This window comes from Achroia grisella, unplaced genomic scaffold (genome assembly GCF_030625045.1).
Source record: "Achroia grisella isolate CSIRO2021 unplaced genomic scaffold, CSIRO_AGI_Agris_v1 utg660, whole genome shotgun sequence".
In the NCBI taxonomy this organism is placed as follows: Eukaryota; Metazoa; Arthropoda; class Insecta; order Lepidoptera; family Pyralidae; genus Achroia; species Achroia grisella.
In genome coordinates this window covers 2,624,750-2,645,430 of record NW_026712984.1, presented here as the reverse complement: position 1 = coordinate 2,645,430, position 20,681 = coordinate 2,624,750, and the positions used below count along the sequence as shown (strand labels likewise).

The following is a 20,681-nucleotide window of genomic DNA, read 5'->3' as shown; positions in this document are numbered from 1 at the left end:
TCTTGCTCAATACCGCTCTTATTCAGACAATTCCTATCTATGATAATAAATAGAGAATATTACGTAATAAACAATGTTTTAGACTATATTATATATATTTAAATGTGATCGGTTGAATTTCCATTTCTGATAAATATCATAATACCGTCTGTCCAATATTTAATCTTTGTCATACTTCTTCATCAACTCGCAAACATATTTTTACTTCCTAGAACTATAAACGTACTAATTCCCCTGACACAAAGTTCATTATTGTACCATTATACATAATACAACTTTGTGCTTAATTTTGTTTAATAATGTAGGCGTGATTTGCTATAGCAGGTGTGTGATAGTGTGCTTGTATGTCTTTATGTACATATTGTATGTAATCATACATCTGCTGTAGATTAATATTATGTAGAACTGGAATGAATTAGAAGAGATATAAAGTGGATACGATACATTGTATTATTATTTTAATATTTTATATAACAACTAGCTACTCGCCCTGGCTTCGTACGGGTCTACACGTATTATATATATAAATCTTTCTCTTGAATCACTCTATCTACTAAAAAAATTGCTTCAAAGTCTGCTCCGTAGTTTTAAAGATTAAGCATATATAGGGACGGACAGACAGCGACAGCGACTTTGTTTTATACTATGTAATAAATATGCATTTATGAACTACTTAGATTAATGCATATTTTAAAAAAAGTAAGACAACATTGTCTATGGTTACGTATTAAGAATACAATATGTATTTTTCTTTATCCCGGCAATCTGTAAGTGGCTATTAGAAGAATTCACAAATAGATAGAATATTGCAAGAAAAGCAAAAAGACTTTATTATACCAGACCGACTAGTCAGCGAGGTATTATTAGGCTAAATTCGACGTTTAAGAACAGAGACGCTGTTGGCAAAATAGAATTTCTTGTTCTACATTAATTCATAGAATAACTACCTACTACCATACTAGTACTTACTCCATTATAAAATACTAACGTACCTAAGTACGTATTGGGATTTAGGTTAGAAAAACATCTAAAAAATCATCATGAAGTCATAACATTCAAATTGCTGGAAACTAGAAGAAAACTAATTACAAAACAATTATCTAAATCGGGATGTTAAAACAACACTCCACTAGTAAATAATACGAAAAACAATTTGTTTTGTTTAATTTATTCACCCCAAAAAAAACTATACAAACAAAATGTTAAAATACTGGCGATAAAGAACTCATTTACACGCCGTATTAACCACGAAATGGAATGTAAAAAATACTGCTTTGACAACTAACAATTTGCATTTCATTATCAAGGCTGCTATTTGATTTTAAACTTTAAGTCATAGTCATAGGTTATATATGTGATTTCTTCACTTGTACAATTGGCGAGTGTGTCTATGGTATACGAACAATTTGAACAAATGTCACCCGCCACAGAGAATGTAATTGAGCTGTCACAATTTGGAGGGAAAATCGCGTCACGGAATTTCAAATTGTGCTTTGATTTATACTAGTCGTATACTACCAATCTAAATGAAAGTTGAGCGGGGTTTGGTCATAAAGATTTTTTTTATTTATTAGCCAGAAGTTACCAGGCAAAAAGTACATTACAAAATAGACTTTATAGTTAGTACAGAAAATTTAAACTGCTTATATATACATTGTACAAGGAAAAGGATTCCTCGTAGAGATTATGAACATTCATGTTTAATTTGTTAGGGCACTGGTCCTCATATAGCAAAGTAGACAGAACTTCAAGCTCCGCCAGATAAGAACACAAAAAATACTTATATTATTATCATAAAAGTTTTTATATTAATATTTTTTTTACTAGTAAACATTTTATTCACTTAATAGATAATAATATCTTAATAATATTATAAACACGAAAGTTTGTGAGTATGGATGTTTGTTACTCTATCACGCAAAAACTACTGAACGGATTTTAATAAAATTTTACAGTAATATAGGTTATACATCAAAACAACTTATGGCTATGAATTTCACGAGTTACAGATAAATATATAATTTTGTTGTAATCTCTTTATATTTTAGTTATAAATACATAGACATTATATTAACGTGATATTTACCTAATTTTTTTTTATTTAAACGAACTAAATACTAGATATGAATATTCTTTGTACTTAAAAAGTAAATTACTGTAATATTAAAAATGAGTAAAACCATTTTATTTAAATAAAGCTATCACTGACTAAATGAACACACCCCGTAAGGGTCCGGACTCATTTCGCGCCCAATTTGAGGTCGATTAAAAACAAATTGTATCAAAACGCATTCATTTATAAATAGGGTTGAAGCACTATTAAAAACAAATGATATTTTATCTCTTAAAATTTATGTAGCAATAACTTTTTAGATTTTAAAACAACACTATACTTTCGGTTTTTACGACTTTTTTCATGATTTCATTATTAGCTCCGTTCCTATTTGTCGTACAGAGGTGTTTTATAGCTCATAACTTTCAGCAATAAGTAGGCTTTACGACAATGAATGAATTTTCAAAATTAATCAATCAGACAATTCAGTGACGGTTTTGAATATAATAATAATAATAAATTTATTTGTAATAGATTTTGGGTACATACATATATGATGTTATACAAAAACATGGCCCTTGCAAAATCTGCTTATATCAAGCGTACAAATCTTAAGTTAATTAAATTATCGATTGTTTATATAATTATAAATTATTGTATGAAGGTATATGTCAATTTGTATATAAATCTAAATGTCATGAGGAATAATTTATCAGTATTCCAAAAACTCTATAATTGAGTAAAAACACTTGGAAACTAACCATTCATGTAGTTTTCTTTTAAATAATATACTGCTGGTACTTATCGATATTGGCATTGCTCTACTAGTCAAGTCAGCTAGTGATCACAGCTAACAACCTAGTTAAAACGCCGTCAGGTACCTTTATAATAAAATTAGCAATGAAACTCGATTAACTATATTAATAATATGTATTAAAAATAACATTTGTAATTTTACAACAGTAACAATCAGTTTTACATCAATCACAATTTTACGTCAGTTGAAGTTAAGTAAACTTCAATCACAACTCATTCCGCTTGACAAGCACAGCCCTACTGCGTCCATCACTGCACTGGCATATTGAAAACTCGCCCCATTGCCGCAGACTCTCTTTGATCCCAAAGAGGAGGGCTGTCGCAGTGCGATGTTTATACTAGTAAACCACCACACTGCGGTGAAATAATAGAGCAGTATATCAATAAGGTATATTTTGCATACATAATCCAAGTTCATATCACTCACAGCGAAAATCTGACTCTGTTTGTTTTTTTTTTATAAATAGACGGCTGAATGGGTTTTTAGTTAGGAACACATATCTGTTACACAAATCTCAGGAAGAAAGAAGAGTAATAAATTTGCGTGTAGAATATCTAATCTTTTATAATTTATACTTCTCTAATATGTCTAATTAAATGATACACGCAATTTCATCTGCGTCACATTTATCCCATTTTTTGCAATATTTTAACTGTAACTCCGCGCCTTCGGGTCATATCGTTATAATGATACGTAACGAAAACGATAAATAGGCATTGCAATATTAAAATAACTTTCGATCTAATTTAAATCTAATTATCTCTTTATTTAAAATCATTTTCAGAATTAGATCCGTACCGGACAGTACCAGTAACGTAAACGCCACTAAGTAATGTTATTTGCAATATATTATGCATCAAATGCATTTGTCTTCAACATAGCAACTCTATTCGTTTAATCTTTGACTGCAAAAACGGTCTCGTCAACGACCGCCCTTTGAAAGTTAAGCTCGCAATTTTTAGTCCGTCCAGTCTATTGGAGCGTTATTAAAAATATTGAAATTGTCTGTGCTTTGATTTAGAGTTGAGCTTATATAAGCCAACCAAACGTAGTGATTATTTGCTCAGTGAAGATTCAAACACTGAATGTTACCTCAGAAAATTTGATAGTAATAAAAAATTATTTGACTATTTTTATTCATATTTCGAATAATATTTATATATTATTTGAAATATGAATAAAAATTGAACTGAGAGAAATATACTTTTATATAATAGTGCATTATTAAAATAGATTTAAATTTATAGTCCCTGACTATTTTTCTCAAATACATATTGAAGTGAAGATATCTGATGTACGACGATCCGATGTGAGAAGTTTTTAGAGGGAAAAATTGAGAGAATAATAAATACACAACGACTACGTGGATATAGATATAGATAATAGAATATTATAAAAAAAACGTGTCAAGACAATTATAATACTTAAAAATATTATAAAACTGCATACAGGATTTCGCTACACATACTGTTATTATTACGAATTTGATACAATATATGTTATTTTATCACATAAAAACTACTTCCGATTTAAACTTGGTGCACAAATAGATCATATTCTATGTACACATAGGACAGTTTTTACTATAAATCATAAGAACAATGTCGTAGGATACAGATAACAATTTTTTTTTCTAATCCATCCAGTAGTAAACAAACAAACGAATAATCGAATCTCTCGCCTTTATAATACCAGTATGTAACCAACCTTAGTGTTTACTTGTCGCATACCTACATCCCTCGATACATAACAAGTGCAAAGATGACCGGCGGTTAATCCTACAATGTCGGCTCCATTCTGCACTTATCTCCCATTTCGTTAATACAGAGCCAGAAAAGGAAAACTGCTCTATCCGATCCACAGCAGAGGGGGAGAGGGGATTGTTAGTAATGTGGATAAATAGCCCCATTCCTAGCATTTACCATGTCAGGTAGACCGCCTCGTGATTGCAGTGGAAAACATCGTGATTAATTCCTGGTGAATTCACCAATTTCCTGGTGAAATTACAACGATGACTTAACTGATCTGCCCTCATGCTCATCTTACCATTCTCCACTGGTGGCCCGCTAGCGTAAACCGTTAGCGCAGGTGAACTATTCCATTATCATCCCATAGCTGAAAATCAGACTCCCTGGGATGCAGCACGTCACATAAAAATACATAGAACATGAAGTCAGGTCAGATGGTCGATCTTGACAAAGCCGTGTGAATTCTTGACATACATTAATTTATGTACAGGACTTCAAAATTTTAAAATACTTGAGAGACTGCACATGTGATGAAATATCCGGGAGAGTGTTCCATTTCTACAAAAAATTGTAAAATAATGACAAGAAGAAAAGGCGGAACGGAATACAAAAGAAATGAAAATTCAGAACACAATGCACCTGAACGTAAGACGATTTCACGCATATAAAAATTCATTCCCTTATGGCCATAAGTCTCTCATAGCCAAAAGGGCATAAGACATATCGAAATATTCTCATTTCTTTTCAGAAATGAATGCAAATGTATGAAACATTCAAACAAAGAAATTATTATACATACCAGTGGCCGCCCAGTGGTCGGAAATCGACTATAATTAATTTAACATGAAGTAAGACTACAGACAAATAAGTAAAACAATAAAGTAAAATAACATTAATCGAATCTCAATTCGACCACAAAGTTTTGTAACAAACAAAAGAGCATATTATACATATGCATGTGTGTGTCAAATACACGGTAGTGTATGTGTGAAGTTTTTTTATTGATTTAAAGTATTTTATATAATTTAAAAAAATATAAGCATTCTGCACTCTTTATTTATATCAACTACATGTGCGAAATTTCATACTCTAATAATTTCCGGGTAATTTTCATAAAAATGGGTATAAAGTTTTTGCTGCACGTGTTATACAGATTATATAATTTTACTCAGGTAGACATTACAGAAAATCATCGACATTAGCACCTCTGTCATATGATGTGTTTTGTTTGAAGGGAGAGATAAGGCAGAGAAATTACGAGGCACGAAGGCGTGACATCTTAATCCTGCGGAACGTGACTGCCATGACTGTCATATGATTACGTGATAGTTATGATGCTGTTTATGTATATAAACGAAGGTTGCCATTGCCATAACATCAGGTGAGCAGCCAAATTAATTGCCATTACAGTTGATAAAAAATGTATATCGTGTATCTATCTTCTTATATTTTGGTTATAATTAAAGAAAAAAATGAAATAGGTCAACGACACCGTTTAAGATTAATACGATCAATTTAATATAAACTGTTGATGAGCCACGTATCATACACGTAACATATTAGATTAAATAATTACCATAATGCACGATATACAAACATTTGAAGAAAAAACCTGCCAAGATAATCTAGGTCACATATTAATGGAGTTCCGTAGATATTTAAACGAAAAATTTGTCAAAATCTTGCACAAAATTGTTGGGTAAATGGATTGATTGAGGGATGATGTAGGTTGATCAATCTACATGTACAAAAATCAATACAAAAGTTTGAAAAAAGAATAGAAAGGTGAACGAAGAAAATAAAATGGTGTTACTGAATTGACTTATCTACTGATAAGTAAAATATTTACTCAGTGTAAAGGCCACGAAAAAGCCAACTTTAATCCCATTATTAAGGATAAATAAAAAATATTTAAAAAAAAGAAATACGTACAAAAATATTCAGTCTATATGAGAGCCTCGTTTGTTAAATATGTTGAAATTGTCAAAAACAATACCAATTAAAAAAAATTCATTACTACTGTAGGTTCTATCGGGCACAATAATTACACGAATTGTAAGAATTTAATATTAGCTATAAGTTCACACCTAATAGTAGCTATAAGTTCCTTACACAGTAGACTGATGAATTGAAGTAAAAAATGGTCAAAACTTTGTCCAACCAAAATCGAAAACAAACCAGCCCTGTTCACGCGACGTGACATCCAAATCGCTCGAGGTCATCACATAATAGCTTATTTCTCAAAACAATCAAATGTTATTAAAGGATTCCCTTACTTTTCTCATAACCGACACAAATGAGTAGCGATCTAATTGCAATGTGTTTAGTCCGCCTTAGGCCACTCACGACGAGCGCCGAATTCCATCGCACTCGTCACGTTTGGGAACACCGCGATTCAGGGTTGGTATAACTATGTAATATTAGGGGGGGAGGATTGTGAGTAATGACTGATAGCAATGCACTGCGTGGTCAATCTGACATGGATTGACCACGCAGTTCCCCCTGGAAACCATCGTGATAAATTCTTGGTGAATTTGTCACGATGGGCTAACTGACCTGACCTCATTCTCATCTTGTCATCTGCCACTAGTGCCACGCCAGGGTAAGCCGTTAGCGCAGGCGGGTACACCATTCCAATATCATCCATAAAAAAAACTATGTAATATTACTTTATCTGTGGTATAACACTTACTTACGAATAAGATATGACAAAATCTCATACATGTATTATTTAGCTTAAATAGCCATTCCAACATCGTAATCTTAGGTTAGGTTTATGAGAGATTTTCATGATTCAAAATCTCTTACAGAGGTGTACGAAAATGAAATTACAAATACATTGTAAGATTATATTTATTACATACTAGCAGTTTCCGCGACTTCGTCCGCGTGGAATTTTATTTTATTTTTCTAATTTAAAAGAATTCTTCTAAAATAAAAGTAGCCTAAGTTACTCCCTATTACATCAGATACCTGCCAAAAAAAGTTCCTTTAAAATCGGTCCAGCCATTTCATGGATTAGCCGGAACAAAAAGACCGACAGACAGACAGACAGACAAAAATTCTAAAATTTTTTATTTTTGTATGTACCGTATTTATATGCATGTAGTAAAAAACGGTTATTTCAATATTACAAACAGACACTCCAATTTAATTTATATGTATAGATTTCAATTGTAAATTGTTTAAGTGTGGGTTTTAGTGTTGTTGAAATCCGTAACATAACTGTGGGCCCAACTGAAAATCAGAATTATAACACAAACTGACCCGGCGAACTTCGTGTCGCCTAAAATATAACTAACTATAAATTTTGACATCAATATTTATACGATACTAACATCATTCAATTGTTTCATTTTCTATTTATTTCGGACTACATCCATATTGTATTAGTAAACAACTTATAAACTATGTTAATAAATTATAATATACACTTAGTTCATATATCTTTGTCCACGTTCAGAAGCACTGGGTCCGCAATTCGACGATATCCAGTGCTTCTGGAGCGGACAATCTGATATATTTGCAATAGTTGTTAGGATACTGTTTGCGCTTCCCCGAATTCTAGACATCAGTGATGCAGCTCTTTTGCGCATTATGGCTTGTAATCCTTCTACCCGCGCTGCTGCAAACATCTCTAATGCGCTATGTTATAAATCTTTGGAAATGTGTATATAATGTGATATTACAAATTATTGTTTGTTTTTTATTTGACAGAATCAATAAAATTCTATCACACCTTATACCATAGGCCAAAAATTGTATTTATACGAAGATCAGCACGGTTGGCATCCTTGGTATGATTCCATACGCACGGGCCGCCAAATTAAGGACACAATCATTAGTCCGACCACACACTGGACGACTGAACTATGTTTTTTTATTATGTACTAGGCGTTATCCGCCATTTCATTTGTTCTTCAAACCTTATAGAGATCTTTTAAGTGATTTTGTCGTGAGGTCAAAGAGATATAGATACAGATGATTGTAAATTTTTATAACTATCCATAGAATCCAATTCGGCTAGCTACTCTGGCAAAAAACTCAATTTATATATCTTTGATAAGTATTTTTATTAACTTTTAATCTTAAAAAAAAAAGAATATGACTCTAAAATATGATGTGCAACATGTTATTTCGGTATCGCAGTGTGTGAGCATACATTACGCTAGTTTCAGTTATTTAGAGTACACCAGCTCTTGCTGCGTACGCCAGGGGGCGCTCGTGCGCCCGCTAGTGCATGACCGCCCCAAGACAAACGAAATACTCAATTAGTAGTTCACAACGGTAGGTTGGCATCACTGCATTGCAAACTGGTCATTGCCAACATTAAGTTACTAGGGATGTTGACGTTAATCATTCAAAGTGAGGGAACATTCCGAATATTATTCGAAATTTGTGAGAAATGAGCGTGGGATACAGTTTACATTTGTTGCTGTTTAATTTACAGTGTTTGTGAGAAACGAGATCATTTAGAGATATAACGTTTTTTTAAAGGTAATATTTAGATAACAGTTGAATTTCTTGCAAACACTTCTTAAGTGGAGTAATTAACCGAACTAAACGGTAGGTAAATGATAAAAAATCATGACTAACGTATGTGGTTGAGAGTGTCTATATGAATAAAAGATGTTAACTTGTTTTTGATTACAAAATAGAAGAAAATAAATATAAACCTAAGCTGTAGGTATTTTACTTGGGTAGATCTTGTATAAAGTCTTCCATGTGAGTGCCTCTGTCTCATCCATAAGTTTTGTTTCCGTTGAAAGGCGAAATAAGGTAGTGAAATTACAGGATATGGAAATACAACATCGTTCTCCGGAATTGCAACATATACGTATCCATATTCTAGGTTTTTTTTATTTAGTGCAATACTACAAATTATAAATACCTTATACTAACATACATATGAAATAATAATAAAATATATATATAAATTAAATCTGTTGACTCTGTAGCTACGGCATTGACGTCGACTATTTGCTATGGTAGCGCTGATACACCTCTTTCAACCAGTAGTCCTCCTTCATGAAGGTGGTCAGTATGTTGGTGGGAACTCGAGCAACAAACGCCTAAAACTCGCGTTAGGACTCGATTCCAGCTGCGTCACCCTTAATGTCAGGTTTCTTTTGGTCCTTATGTAGTCAACAATGAATTGATCCCTAGTGGCGTAGTGTAGACGGGACAGGAGAACTACTGGCTCAAGGGTGTGGTACATCGGCTCTATCAAAGCAGATTGCCGTCATCAGTGCCGTGACCACGAAGACAATTTTTTTTAATTAATTTTAAAATTCTTCATATGTCACTACTAATAGTATGTAAGGTATTTACAATATGGGGCATTAGTAGCTTGAAATAAATAGTACTGATTAGTCCAATTTGTGTGTTTTTTCTGTACCATGACCAAGGCTTCATCGTCACGGTCACCAGCGTTAGCACGAGTAGGAGCCATGTTAGGTGCTATGGATGTATACAAACAATGGTTACAACCTACCACCAGATAGGCTATTGCTTGCTATCCATTCGAGTGACATATAAAGCTATAAATCCTAGCTGAAGTACCTAACCAGTATATTCTAATATTGGTGATCAATTATTTAGTAACAAAAAAGGACAAAGGTCCTTATGTATGTATATAAATCATAACCAATTAATTATTGCAATATTGATGCCGTGTAAACATGTTCGTGACTGCACTATGTCATCCTTGTACCATCCAATAATACTTTGATGGATCATTATTACAACACAATGTTATTACTCCCACAATACATCTTTATTACCGTGTATTAAAGTTGTGTTTGCGTTGACATTTTTAAGACATAAAATTGTCTGACAGTTTGATATCTGGGGACAAATGGGAGGTATAGATATAATAAGTGGTTACAGATAACTATTATGATTATTATTCAAGAATGCAGCGTGACTGTACCTCGTTATATGTTTAATATTACCATTACATTGGAAGGTTATGTACTTCTACAGATTATAATATTAGATATACCTATGTAATTCTAAAAAAGATTACGAGTCACCGGATAGTAAGTGGTAAGCGCCACGGACTTCATGATTTATTTATGTCATATTTAGCAAGCTTTACGAAGTATATATATGCTCACTTTGGAAGATTGAATACAAAAAAAGCAATCTTAATTTTACATATTGCATAAATAATCTACTGCCATCCTACGAAACTTCAGCAAATTACAAATAAATGTATCTAGATCTGGAAAGCGACTAAATACACCGTTGAGTAGACTCAATACTAGAGAAATAGGAGCCTATTTGGCTAGCTCTGTTCTTCTCCATGGAAAACGAAACAAGCGTCGTCTTTGTGCTTGCACGTAATTATTGGGCGCTCGAAATTGATGTTAATACCGCATGGTTACATTTTTCATCTCTCATGACTACTTTTCCATTAATGCAATCTTCCGTTAGTTATCCCACCATCCCTAACAAAAACATTATTAGGAATAGGAGCAGGATATACATTAGGGTATGTGACTTTATAATCATACTTACTGCCTTCAAAGTTAGTAATTCGTTTTATGGCAATTGCGTAAGGTTTTACAACAAAATACCAGTGTCTGTTATAAATCTGCCTGAAAAATGATTTAAATGTCATATAAAACACTTCCTTTGCAAAAATGCTTACTATAAAATTGAAGAATTCGTTAACGACAATAATGTTTTTATAGTAAAACTTAAAATCCATAGCACTGACAATATTATCTGATTACACTAATAATGAGTGCGTAGCGATTTCTATGTTGATTATCGCATGCCTCTTACTTGTTATACTGTAATTATTATATAAAAAAACATCTATTCAAAAGAGCAACACACAAGTTTCTTGCTCATTCTTCTTGTGATGAATTTGCATTCCGAATGAGTGGTAGCATCAAAATATGACTATTCAAAAGTGCTGTATCGTATGGATTTCTTTTGGAGTTTCACCGCCATGAGTATATATTTTGACTCATGTGGATTCCAGATTACTTTCTAATTTACTGCGTACGAACACATAAAACAGTATTTTTAAACTCAGTATATTGTCTAACTGTTGTGCCTGTCGCAATACAAATCCAAGGTTCCTGAACGCCTGGGTGCATAGTGTTTCACCTATTATTATGTATTCTGTCTCACCTATTTCAGCCATTCCGTTGGATTCGTAAGCTCTTTTTCGCTTCAAGAGATATGACAGTTAAATCACAGTTAGCTAATAAAATTAAATACAATAACAGTCTCAATTGTCCCCACCAACCAAAGTCCATACATTATTTTAGGTATGAATCTATAACATAAGCTATAATCTCCAGACATATCGCACATAGTGCATTATGTACATACATATAGCAAAAAGGATAAATAACAACAGCAGTATATGGCATATCAAAATAAGACGAATATTATAATATTGTGGATCGTGTGTACACTTGAAATCAAAAGTTTTGGCTCCTTAATTATTAATAAAAACGTTCACGTGCCCATATTCTTTTAGCTCTGTATATATTAAAATAATATATAGCGTATGTTATACTAGATATACTTTAAAACCTTCTTGAATTATTTAGAAACAGAAGAAATATTTTTAAATCGGTTAAGAAGCTTTTCACTTGATATATTACAATCACACAATCGAATCTTAGTTCTTTTTATTATTAGTATAGAAAACTAATGATTTCTTTCTTTGTCAACTAACAATCCTCAAAATGGAACAGAGTGTTGTAATATGTTGTTAAATGTAGGTTAACGTAGGTTAAAGAGGTACTTCTGTAGAGGTGGACCACCCAAAACAATAAGCGAAGGGGCTCGCATACCAAATCGGGTCGACAACGCCGGAGTCGCGATGGACTGACATTGCGATCCTGGGACTACGGCAATAGGCGTCGAGCTAGAGGTTTTTAGTCATATAGACAGTACCGTGTAAATGCTTTATTTAGTATTTAAGATTCAGTTGTAGTTTGATCATTATGATGATGCCGAACTTCTAATGTGCAATGTATAGATTTCAATACGAATTTACGGGCACTACTCGTTGGTAATAAGGCTGTACTAGACTCTTCTCCTGGAAACATAGTGATTAATTTCCCTGACGTGACGTCATTCTCATAATATACTTGGTATGTAAGATTGGCCTCAAGTGTACGGTAGAGTGGAGAGTCATATAGTCGGCGGGTCGCGGCGCGGCGGTGCGGTGCGCGCACAAATCGCGGCCCGCGGCTACGCGCGCAGCTGCCGCGCCGATAATGAACGCACCCTGTGCATTGCTGCCTCATCGCTTACGAGGATACGCATACACAGGATGTTCACTTTATAAAACGTCAATCGTCTGATGATAAACAATGATAGTATTTGTAGAGCTCGAAGTCGTTTTTATTTATTTTACGTAATATCAGTGCTGCTGACACTTAGTAGCTTTCATTTCGGTTTCTATTTTATGTTTAATAACACTTTTAACTACATCAATTTCTTGTATTTGTTTGTATATTATTTATATTAATATATATTCAGCGATACGTGGGTATGTCAAGTAGTAATATGGTCTACTGTCGAAAACAGTTGACTATAAATCTAATTAGCATATTAAAGGTATATTTTGTATTCCCATTATTTGGGGACGGCCTAGAATGTCCTCTTCTTCTACTCAACCCTTACAGCAGTCATATCTGAGCTTACTCTCCTTTTGAACAGTATATCATCTTTCACACAATCTATCCATCTTTTTTTAGTTCGTTCGCTCCCTTTCTAACAATGATTTTTGTATCGCCCAAATTCTAACTTATAATATTTTCATTCCTAAATCCTATCCCGTCGTATACAGTATTTGCATTTGCAACATAATGTAGTCTATTAGTAGCGCCATTGAGGTCGAAATCCAATTAATAAACAATCAACTAAACTAAGTATAATTAAACATCCTGTATATGAAGATCTGGACGCAATACATATGCGTGCGCTATAACAAATGTATCCGCTTAATTATTATTTTGAAAATATCCGCGCCCCGGGCCGCGGGCAGCGCCCCGCGCCCTGCCTCCTTGATGCCACCAGTACGGACCCCAACAAAAGGATGTAGAAGACGACTCCGGCAATGGAGAAAGGATTCATATTTTTTTGCTCGACTACGACGATATCAAGGGAAGGTTATGTAGATTGTATAATATATATATATATACATATAAATAAGACGGACATAGGCTATATTTTGTCTTAAAAAGCAGACGAAGTCGCAGTTGATAGCTAGTACTAAAGAAAAGAAGACAAGAATATTTCATGATAACTATCCAGATCAGTAAATGGTAAAGTCTAAGACTTTACCAGTATAAAATTATTCCATCTTTCACTAACATACAATTAGGATACCACAAGGCAACTTTGTTATATAACTACGGTTACAAAGCAGTACTTATGGGACCTAGAAGTTGCTTTAATGTTAAACCCTACTGGTAAAGATTAGAAAAATAAATTCTTAAGTGGTAAATATCGCTGAAAGTCTAATCATAAAAGTAAATAATAAATCGATGTAAAGCAGGAAAAATACAGTATAAAACGACTACGACGTAATGTCATATTTAAAAAACTTGATGACTTTTGACAAAATTATACTGATAATTAATATTAAAAAATCCTGAGAATACTGTCAACTAGTGGTTTGCTTTTACTACCCTGAATTTTGCTCAAGAGATCAATTTATTATTAATTATATTTCTGACTTCTTCTCCGGTAAAGGAAAGACTGATAGCAAACCAAAAATTAATCGAAGAGGGCGGTAGGCTCGCCCATACCCCTTGCATTTCAAATATACCGAGATTAATGTGGGCACGTCAAGTGTAGGGTACACCACAACGTCAATAGTTGACAATGCCTCTGAATATACAATCTGGGAATACAGACGTTGCGACATGTTATGTTTTGTTACAAAAAAATCCATTAACTAAAATTAAATCACTTTTTTTATTGACGGCCTCGGTGGTCCTACACACCGCCTTATTTCGGATGGTTGCGGATTCGATTCCTTGCATGGCACAAACATTTGTATTCATGACTACGATTGTTTGTCTGGGTGTTTTCTATATATAATATGTATGTAGTTATTTAGTACCCATAACACAAGTTTTAGCTAACTTAACTTGGGTCTAGATGGCGCTGTGTGAATTGAAGATTGTTATTATTATTGAGAGGTTTGGGCCAGTTGTTTTAGACCTCTACTACTGCGACTTACCAAAATCTACTGTGCTCGGCTTTTTTCAAAGTTCGCTACCTAGATCCGTCAAGAACAAGAATTTTAAGATATTCTTAGGAGAATCAGAACAATGACAATTAAAATTAGTACAATTACAATAATAAAAGTCACTATTAATGTAGTATGGGCTTTTCATTTTAAAGAAACGACAATCCAAAATCCATGGAAAGCCTCGGGCGCGAGTAGTACAAACAAAGTACTAAAGTACTTACAATAGGAGAGCGCAGGCATTCACGTCACACGGCTCATAATGGCCGACTAGAAAGGGAAAGGGTTGCTTAACCCTTTACAGAACATAGAGTTACCAAATTAGTAGAAACGACAAAAAAATACACAAAAAAAAAACAAACAACTGTCGATGTTGTGGTAAACACAACACTTGAAATAAGTACATAGCAGGGTCGACCATACTACCGTCTCTCGGTTTAATTATTGGTTTTTTATCGTTAATTCCTTCACTGGAAAGTCAGTCACGAATATAAATTTATCCCTGAAAATATTACACATCGAGATACCTGTATTACTATTAAATTATTTTTATGTTCTGCAGATTTGAAATCACATTCTGTTAGGGTTAATTCAGAAAAAAAATACTCATTCAATGCGGTTTTCCCACACAATCAGTTTAAAAACTATGCTTAGGTTGAAGGGTAATACCATACCATACCACATACCATTGGGTAGTCTGTTAGTTTATTTACCATTCTAATTACATAAAAAAATATCTATATTTTGTTTTCAATAATGAAAGTAAAATAGTAAACTATTGTACTTCTTTGTCATAAAATACATGACAAAACAATAAATGGGTAATTCTAATAATTATCTATATCTATAATAGGTGTAGTCAGTGTTTCTATATAATATTATATATATAAATAGGTAGGCTGTGAGTCGCGCGGAGGGCCAGATCAATAGGTCCGGATTAAATAACAGTCTGCAAACCGGTACCGACGAGCAGTTTTTGTTTCATTTTTCAACGAAAAATAATAAAATATCCTATATTTTGTAGAATAAATGGATAAAAACAAAGAGTAAGAATGTATTCTATATTAACAGAATGGAAGGAGTAAGTTCTCTTGTAATATGCAAACAAATTTGAAAGAAAGAATTAAAAAAAAAATCAATTTGAATTTCGAATTATAAAAGAAATATATCTTCACGACTGTCTATATGCGGTATTCAGATGCATTATCACTGCTGACTGCACCACTTCACCACGACTCAACGTACTCAACTGCTGATTGAGCAATTGACGTTGATTCGTGGTGAACGTAACACTTGATATAGCCATATTTGATCCGTACTTGAATTTAACATAGCAGAAAGTGAACTTACTATCGTCTTTCGGATTAATTCGGTGGTCTTTCCATGACTATGGAGTCAGTCAGAAATATAAATTGACACAACGTTTTACGTATTACAGTGCTGTAGTGTGAAATTTCACTGATTTATTTCACTCTTCAACGGAACATAATTTAAAAAACGAATCTGAGGTACTTACTTAACTTCGTAGAGAGTCTAACTCGATGAACATATTAGTATCGGTAGGGTTATTTGTAAAGAAATAACAATATCTATCTGAATGTACAAATGCATTTTTGCTTTTTTTTAATGAAATACGTATGTATTATAAAGTACTCTGTACGTCATATAGCATTCGTATCTCCATTCATACAGCTTCCACATATATTTCGATGCAATCCAATTACTGTAAAATCGATGGTTGTCATAGCGACGCGCTGTAACGTCATTTGCCCGCCTATTACCGCTCCACAAGGCGACCAACGCGGCAAAACGCAAGCTAACGCGGCAAAGCAAGCAGCAAGCGACTTGATGATCAACTAACCCGGCCAGTATAAGCAGACCAACAAAATTTACAATTGTATACCCTAAAGCTGTTGTTTTAAGGACTGAATGTAAAGTTGGAAGGTCACATAAATTTAGTTAACTGTAAGGGGATTGCTCACGGTAGATGGGCAGTGAAATGAAAGTCTCAGGTGTAACGAAGTATGGTATTAAAATTGGATTGGAGTGGTTTGTTGTTAGAGAATATGTTTGGATAAGCAAGTTTCTGTTTATTTGCTAGTGATGCTTTTGGGGTAAGAGAAAGTATTAGATATCCATATTGTTTTTGTGTATATTAACTAGAAATTATTTTGCCAGAAATCCGGCCGAACATAGATAATATATATGTGTAACTTATTATTATTATAGTAATAATAACCCACCACCATCCACACAACGTCATGTAATCACAAGCTAAGTAGAGTTTGAGTTATGGTACTAGATAACTGATTACTTATATATTTTTTTCTAATTTAAATGTATTTTATTTAATTTTCTATCCGGCTGAATTTTTAAATTAGGCCGAATATTGGATAGTTACTGGACATAGTACATAATCTATTAAATTTGGAATAATATAGGTACCTTTCAACCACTGAACTAGTTTACTTTCCTTAGAACAAAATTCAATCTTTCTCTTTGTAATACTAGTATAGATCTCTTTATATTCTTCTATAGAAGTTACTTCGTGGAGAAGTAGTTAGTAGAAGGCATTAACCATAGTAACTTTAATGTAGATAACTAACTAAACTGAATATTTAAAAAGTACAGCCTACTTTAAAAATAATTTGTTTAGAAATATAAATAGATTTAAACTTAAAGTAAGGTTCTGTTGATGTTTGAATCCCAACTCAAACAACAGTGAATCTTACCTAGACGATGCCGCCATCTTAATCGACCCCAACTCCAAATAAAGTTTATTTCCCGATCAAATAAGTCAACAAAGTGAACGGACGCCGTGCAAATTGTTGTGTCCGGTCGGCCGCTCATTTCCGCACATAAAGCCAGTTTCCGCTATCTTCCGGCAGGTGGCGACACTATCAAGTGACTGTGCCGACTAACTTTATTTTACGGTGGACAAGTTGGCGAAAATTCCGGTGTTTAGCAAAAAGGTTCGCAAGAATATTGAGAAAATGTGTCTCCTTTTTTAAAGTGTATATTATACTTCATAAATAAATTTAAGAATATTTATTGGAAAAATTCTACCTCCTTTTTCAAAGTGTAATTTAAACATACTTATGTATAGATAAATACACTTTAACGTCTGTGTACAGAGAGTCAGAGAAGTTCTCAAATATGAACACAATAGTAGAACTGTCCACTTTATGTGAGCTTAATCTTTAAAGGAACTCTGTGGTCAACAGAATGGTGTCACCATTCTAATGCTGTTGACTACTTGTTGTTACTCGATGTATTGTCATGTTTTAAAAAAAATACAAAAGGAATACTCAATATTTATGTAAGCAAATTGTTATTAAAATATATTTTAACTTACCTGCCACCCGTTAGCGTCCAGCGCCAGATACGCCATAGAGTTGTGTGAGCATCATCCCATCAAACACTTTGAACACCATCACATGAGTCTCTTAGTCTATGATCACCTCACACACCACTTTATGTCTACATAAATCACATGATTTCTATATATAGTAGCTTCTGACTTCTCCTCTCTGCCCAAGGTTTATCTGGAAGAGATTGCAAACTCTTTATTTTTAAGTATATAAACTAACATACAAAAATTTCTTGCCACAGTGTCTGTTACCAAACTCGTCCGAAAAGTTTTTAATGTTACTTTGGTATATATTTTGTAGATTTGAGAATAGATCGTAGGTTTTTTATCTCTAAGAGATAAGGGTGGCTCCATTTAAGAATATTTTACATAAATTAAGTAAATAAATTACTTTCTTTTTTGCTCTTTCCCACTTTGCAAGGGATATGTCCTGGGTTCGGATGCCTATTGTTAAAACTGTTAATTACTTAATTTTAAAATTGATATCGTATAATCACAGATAGGTATAATATAATATAGAGAAAGCTGAAAATCTTTACATATATAGTATAAAACTAAATCCCTCTCGTTGTTTGTCTACAATAATACTATGTTAATACCTACAGTCTCAGCAATGGCTAGAGAAGAATTATATGTATAACCCATACATATTCTAGAACAAAAAAAGCGAATATTTTCAAAGATTTTAAATACAGTCATTCGCATAGCAGCTACAGACGCGTCAAACTTATTATATATAGTATATATATATGCTATATTTTACAATTACAGTAAATATTTCTATCAAATAAAATAAGATATTATAAAACATAAAAACTTAAATTAGGAAATGAGAAAATTCTAATTTTATTCCAAACCCATCTTGTTACAAAACCAGTTAAAATACTCCTGCCCACCCCTTACGTCATAGCGTGTATACTGTATATAAACCGGGAAGTTTGTCTTGAAACCTCAATATTATGAATAACCAGTATTTGTTAGATACAAACTTTTTAATAACTGTTGAGCTTGTTAGCGTTCGACTTGCGTGGATATTCCATACAAACATGAAGTTTAAATTTTTCAACCGACTACAACCAAGGCTTTCAATTCGATTTTTTTTTATTTTGACACCTCAGAAATTTTATCTATGGATTGGATTGCGGAGATATTATATGTAGAGATATAATCTAAGATTAATAACAGAAACATAGGACTATTCACACAATGCCATTTAGTCCCAAGTTAAGTAGAGCTTGTGTTATGTACTTTACAACTTATATAAATACTTAGATACATTTTTTTGTATATATAATACAAACAATTATATTGCATCGTGCAAGAAATCGAAGCCGTGACCATCAGAAGTTAACCGGTGTGCTAAACCGCTATACCACGGCGATCTATATTATTGAATTATGCAATAAATTCTGATAATTTTTATTATTTTAATGACAATATAAAAAATAATATGAAGAAAATTAAACGACCTCAAATTATTATTATTTTATACATAATAGATATCTCTGGACGATTCATATCCATAATTACTTTTCGTTGATTTTTCACCAAAATAAATTCCTAAAGGAGAAGTTTCCTTGGAAAAATAATTACAATGGGGTAACTCCCCGTCTTTCGGCACTCAGCCGGGGGTGGGGGTGCGGTGTACAGGGTGGGCCAGTGCCTTTGTATCCTGGTTTCTTAAATAATTACGCTCTCTTATTTTTTCGCAAACATCCCCGTAATAAGATTACAGGGCACGCTGATTACCTTTTGGCTTCTTATTATTTCTTTGTCCAATTTAATTTTAACAACTTCAGATGAGCTGCGAATAAAATGTTTCTAATTTGTGCTATAATAATATTTTGTTGCGGATTATAAATAAATAAACAAGGCAGTCAAATTAAATGTAGATAATTAAGCCTTGTCGATTTAAATAAGTTGAAGGTAGTGGATCAAAGACATTGTAGACGGCAACGAAAGTTAATATTTATGGGCAATAGTGGGCTAATTGGATTATAAATTAAATGTACACAACAAATACAAAAAAAGAGAAGGGGATAAGTTTAGCTAGGTACAAGGATCAGAGGTTGCTTCTGTTCTCATTCTCTCATAGTCGAGTGTATTAAACAAGGCATTATTTTAAATATCTACTAGGGCCTGCTCTGGCTTTACCCAAATGTTAGAGTACGCCACTAGTAGGTATAGTTAGTTTTGTATATTAACATAATATAAAAAACTCATAAAATTATAGCCTATGTCACTCTGGATTACCTTTTAATAGTGGAAGAATTTCAAAACTGCAGTAGTTCAGGAGTCTAATAAATTTATCTCATAATTAAATCTGCTCTATCTCTAATTATTAATCATCGAAATAAATTTAAGAAAACTAGTTGCCTAATGATCGAAATAAGATCACAATTAAATTAAATTATAAATTTAACATTATTTAAAAAAATCTATGTATCTGTATGAGTTAT

General features: G+C 33.0%; 1 protein-coding gene across 1 annotated transcript in view; it reads right to left on the bottom strand.

Annotated features, from left to right (window-relative positions):
* Window positions 1-18,284, bottom strand: part of LOC131849590 (transcription factor AP-2-epsilon) — a 135,363-nt gene extending 117,079 nt beyond the window's left edge. Inside the window, exon 1 of the mRNA XM_059199691.1 lies at window positions 18,208-18,284. Within this exon, the coding sequence (XP_059055674.1) occupies window positions 18,208-18,243 (36 nt within the window). The 5' untranslated portion in view covers window positions 18,244-18,284. The remainder of the gene's footprint in view (window positions 1-18,207) is intronic.
* Window positions 18,285-20,681: the final 2,397 nt, after the last annotated feature.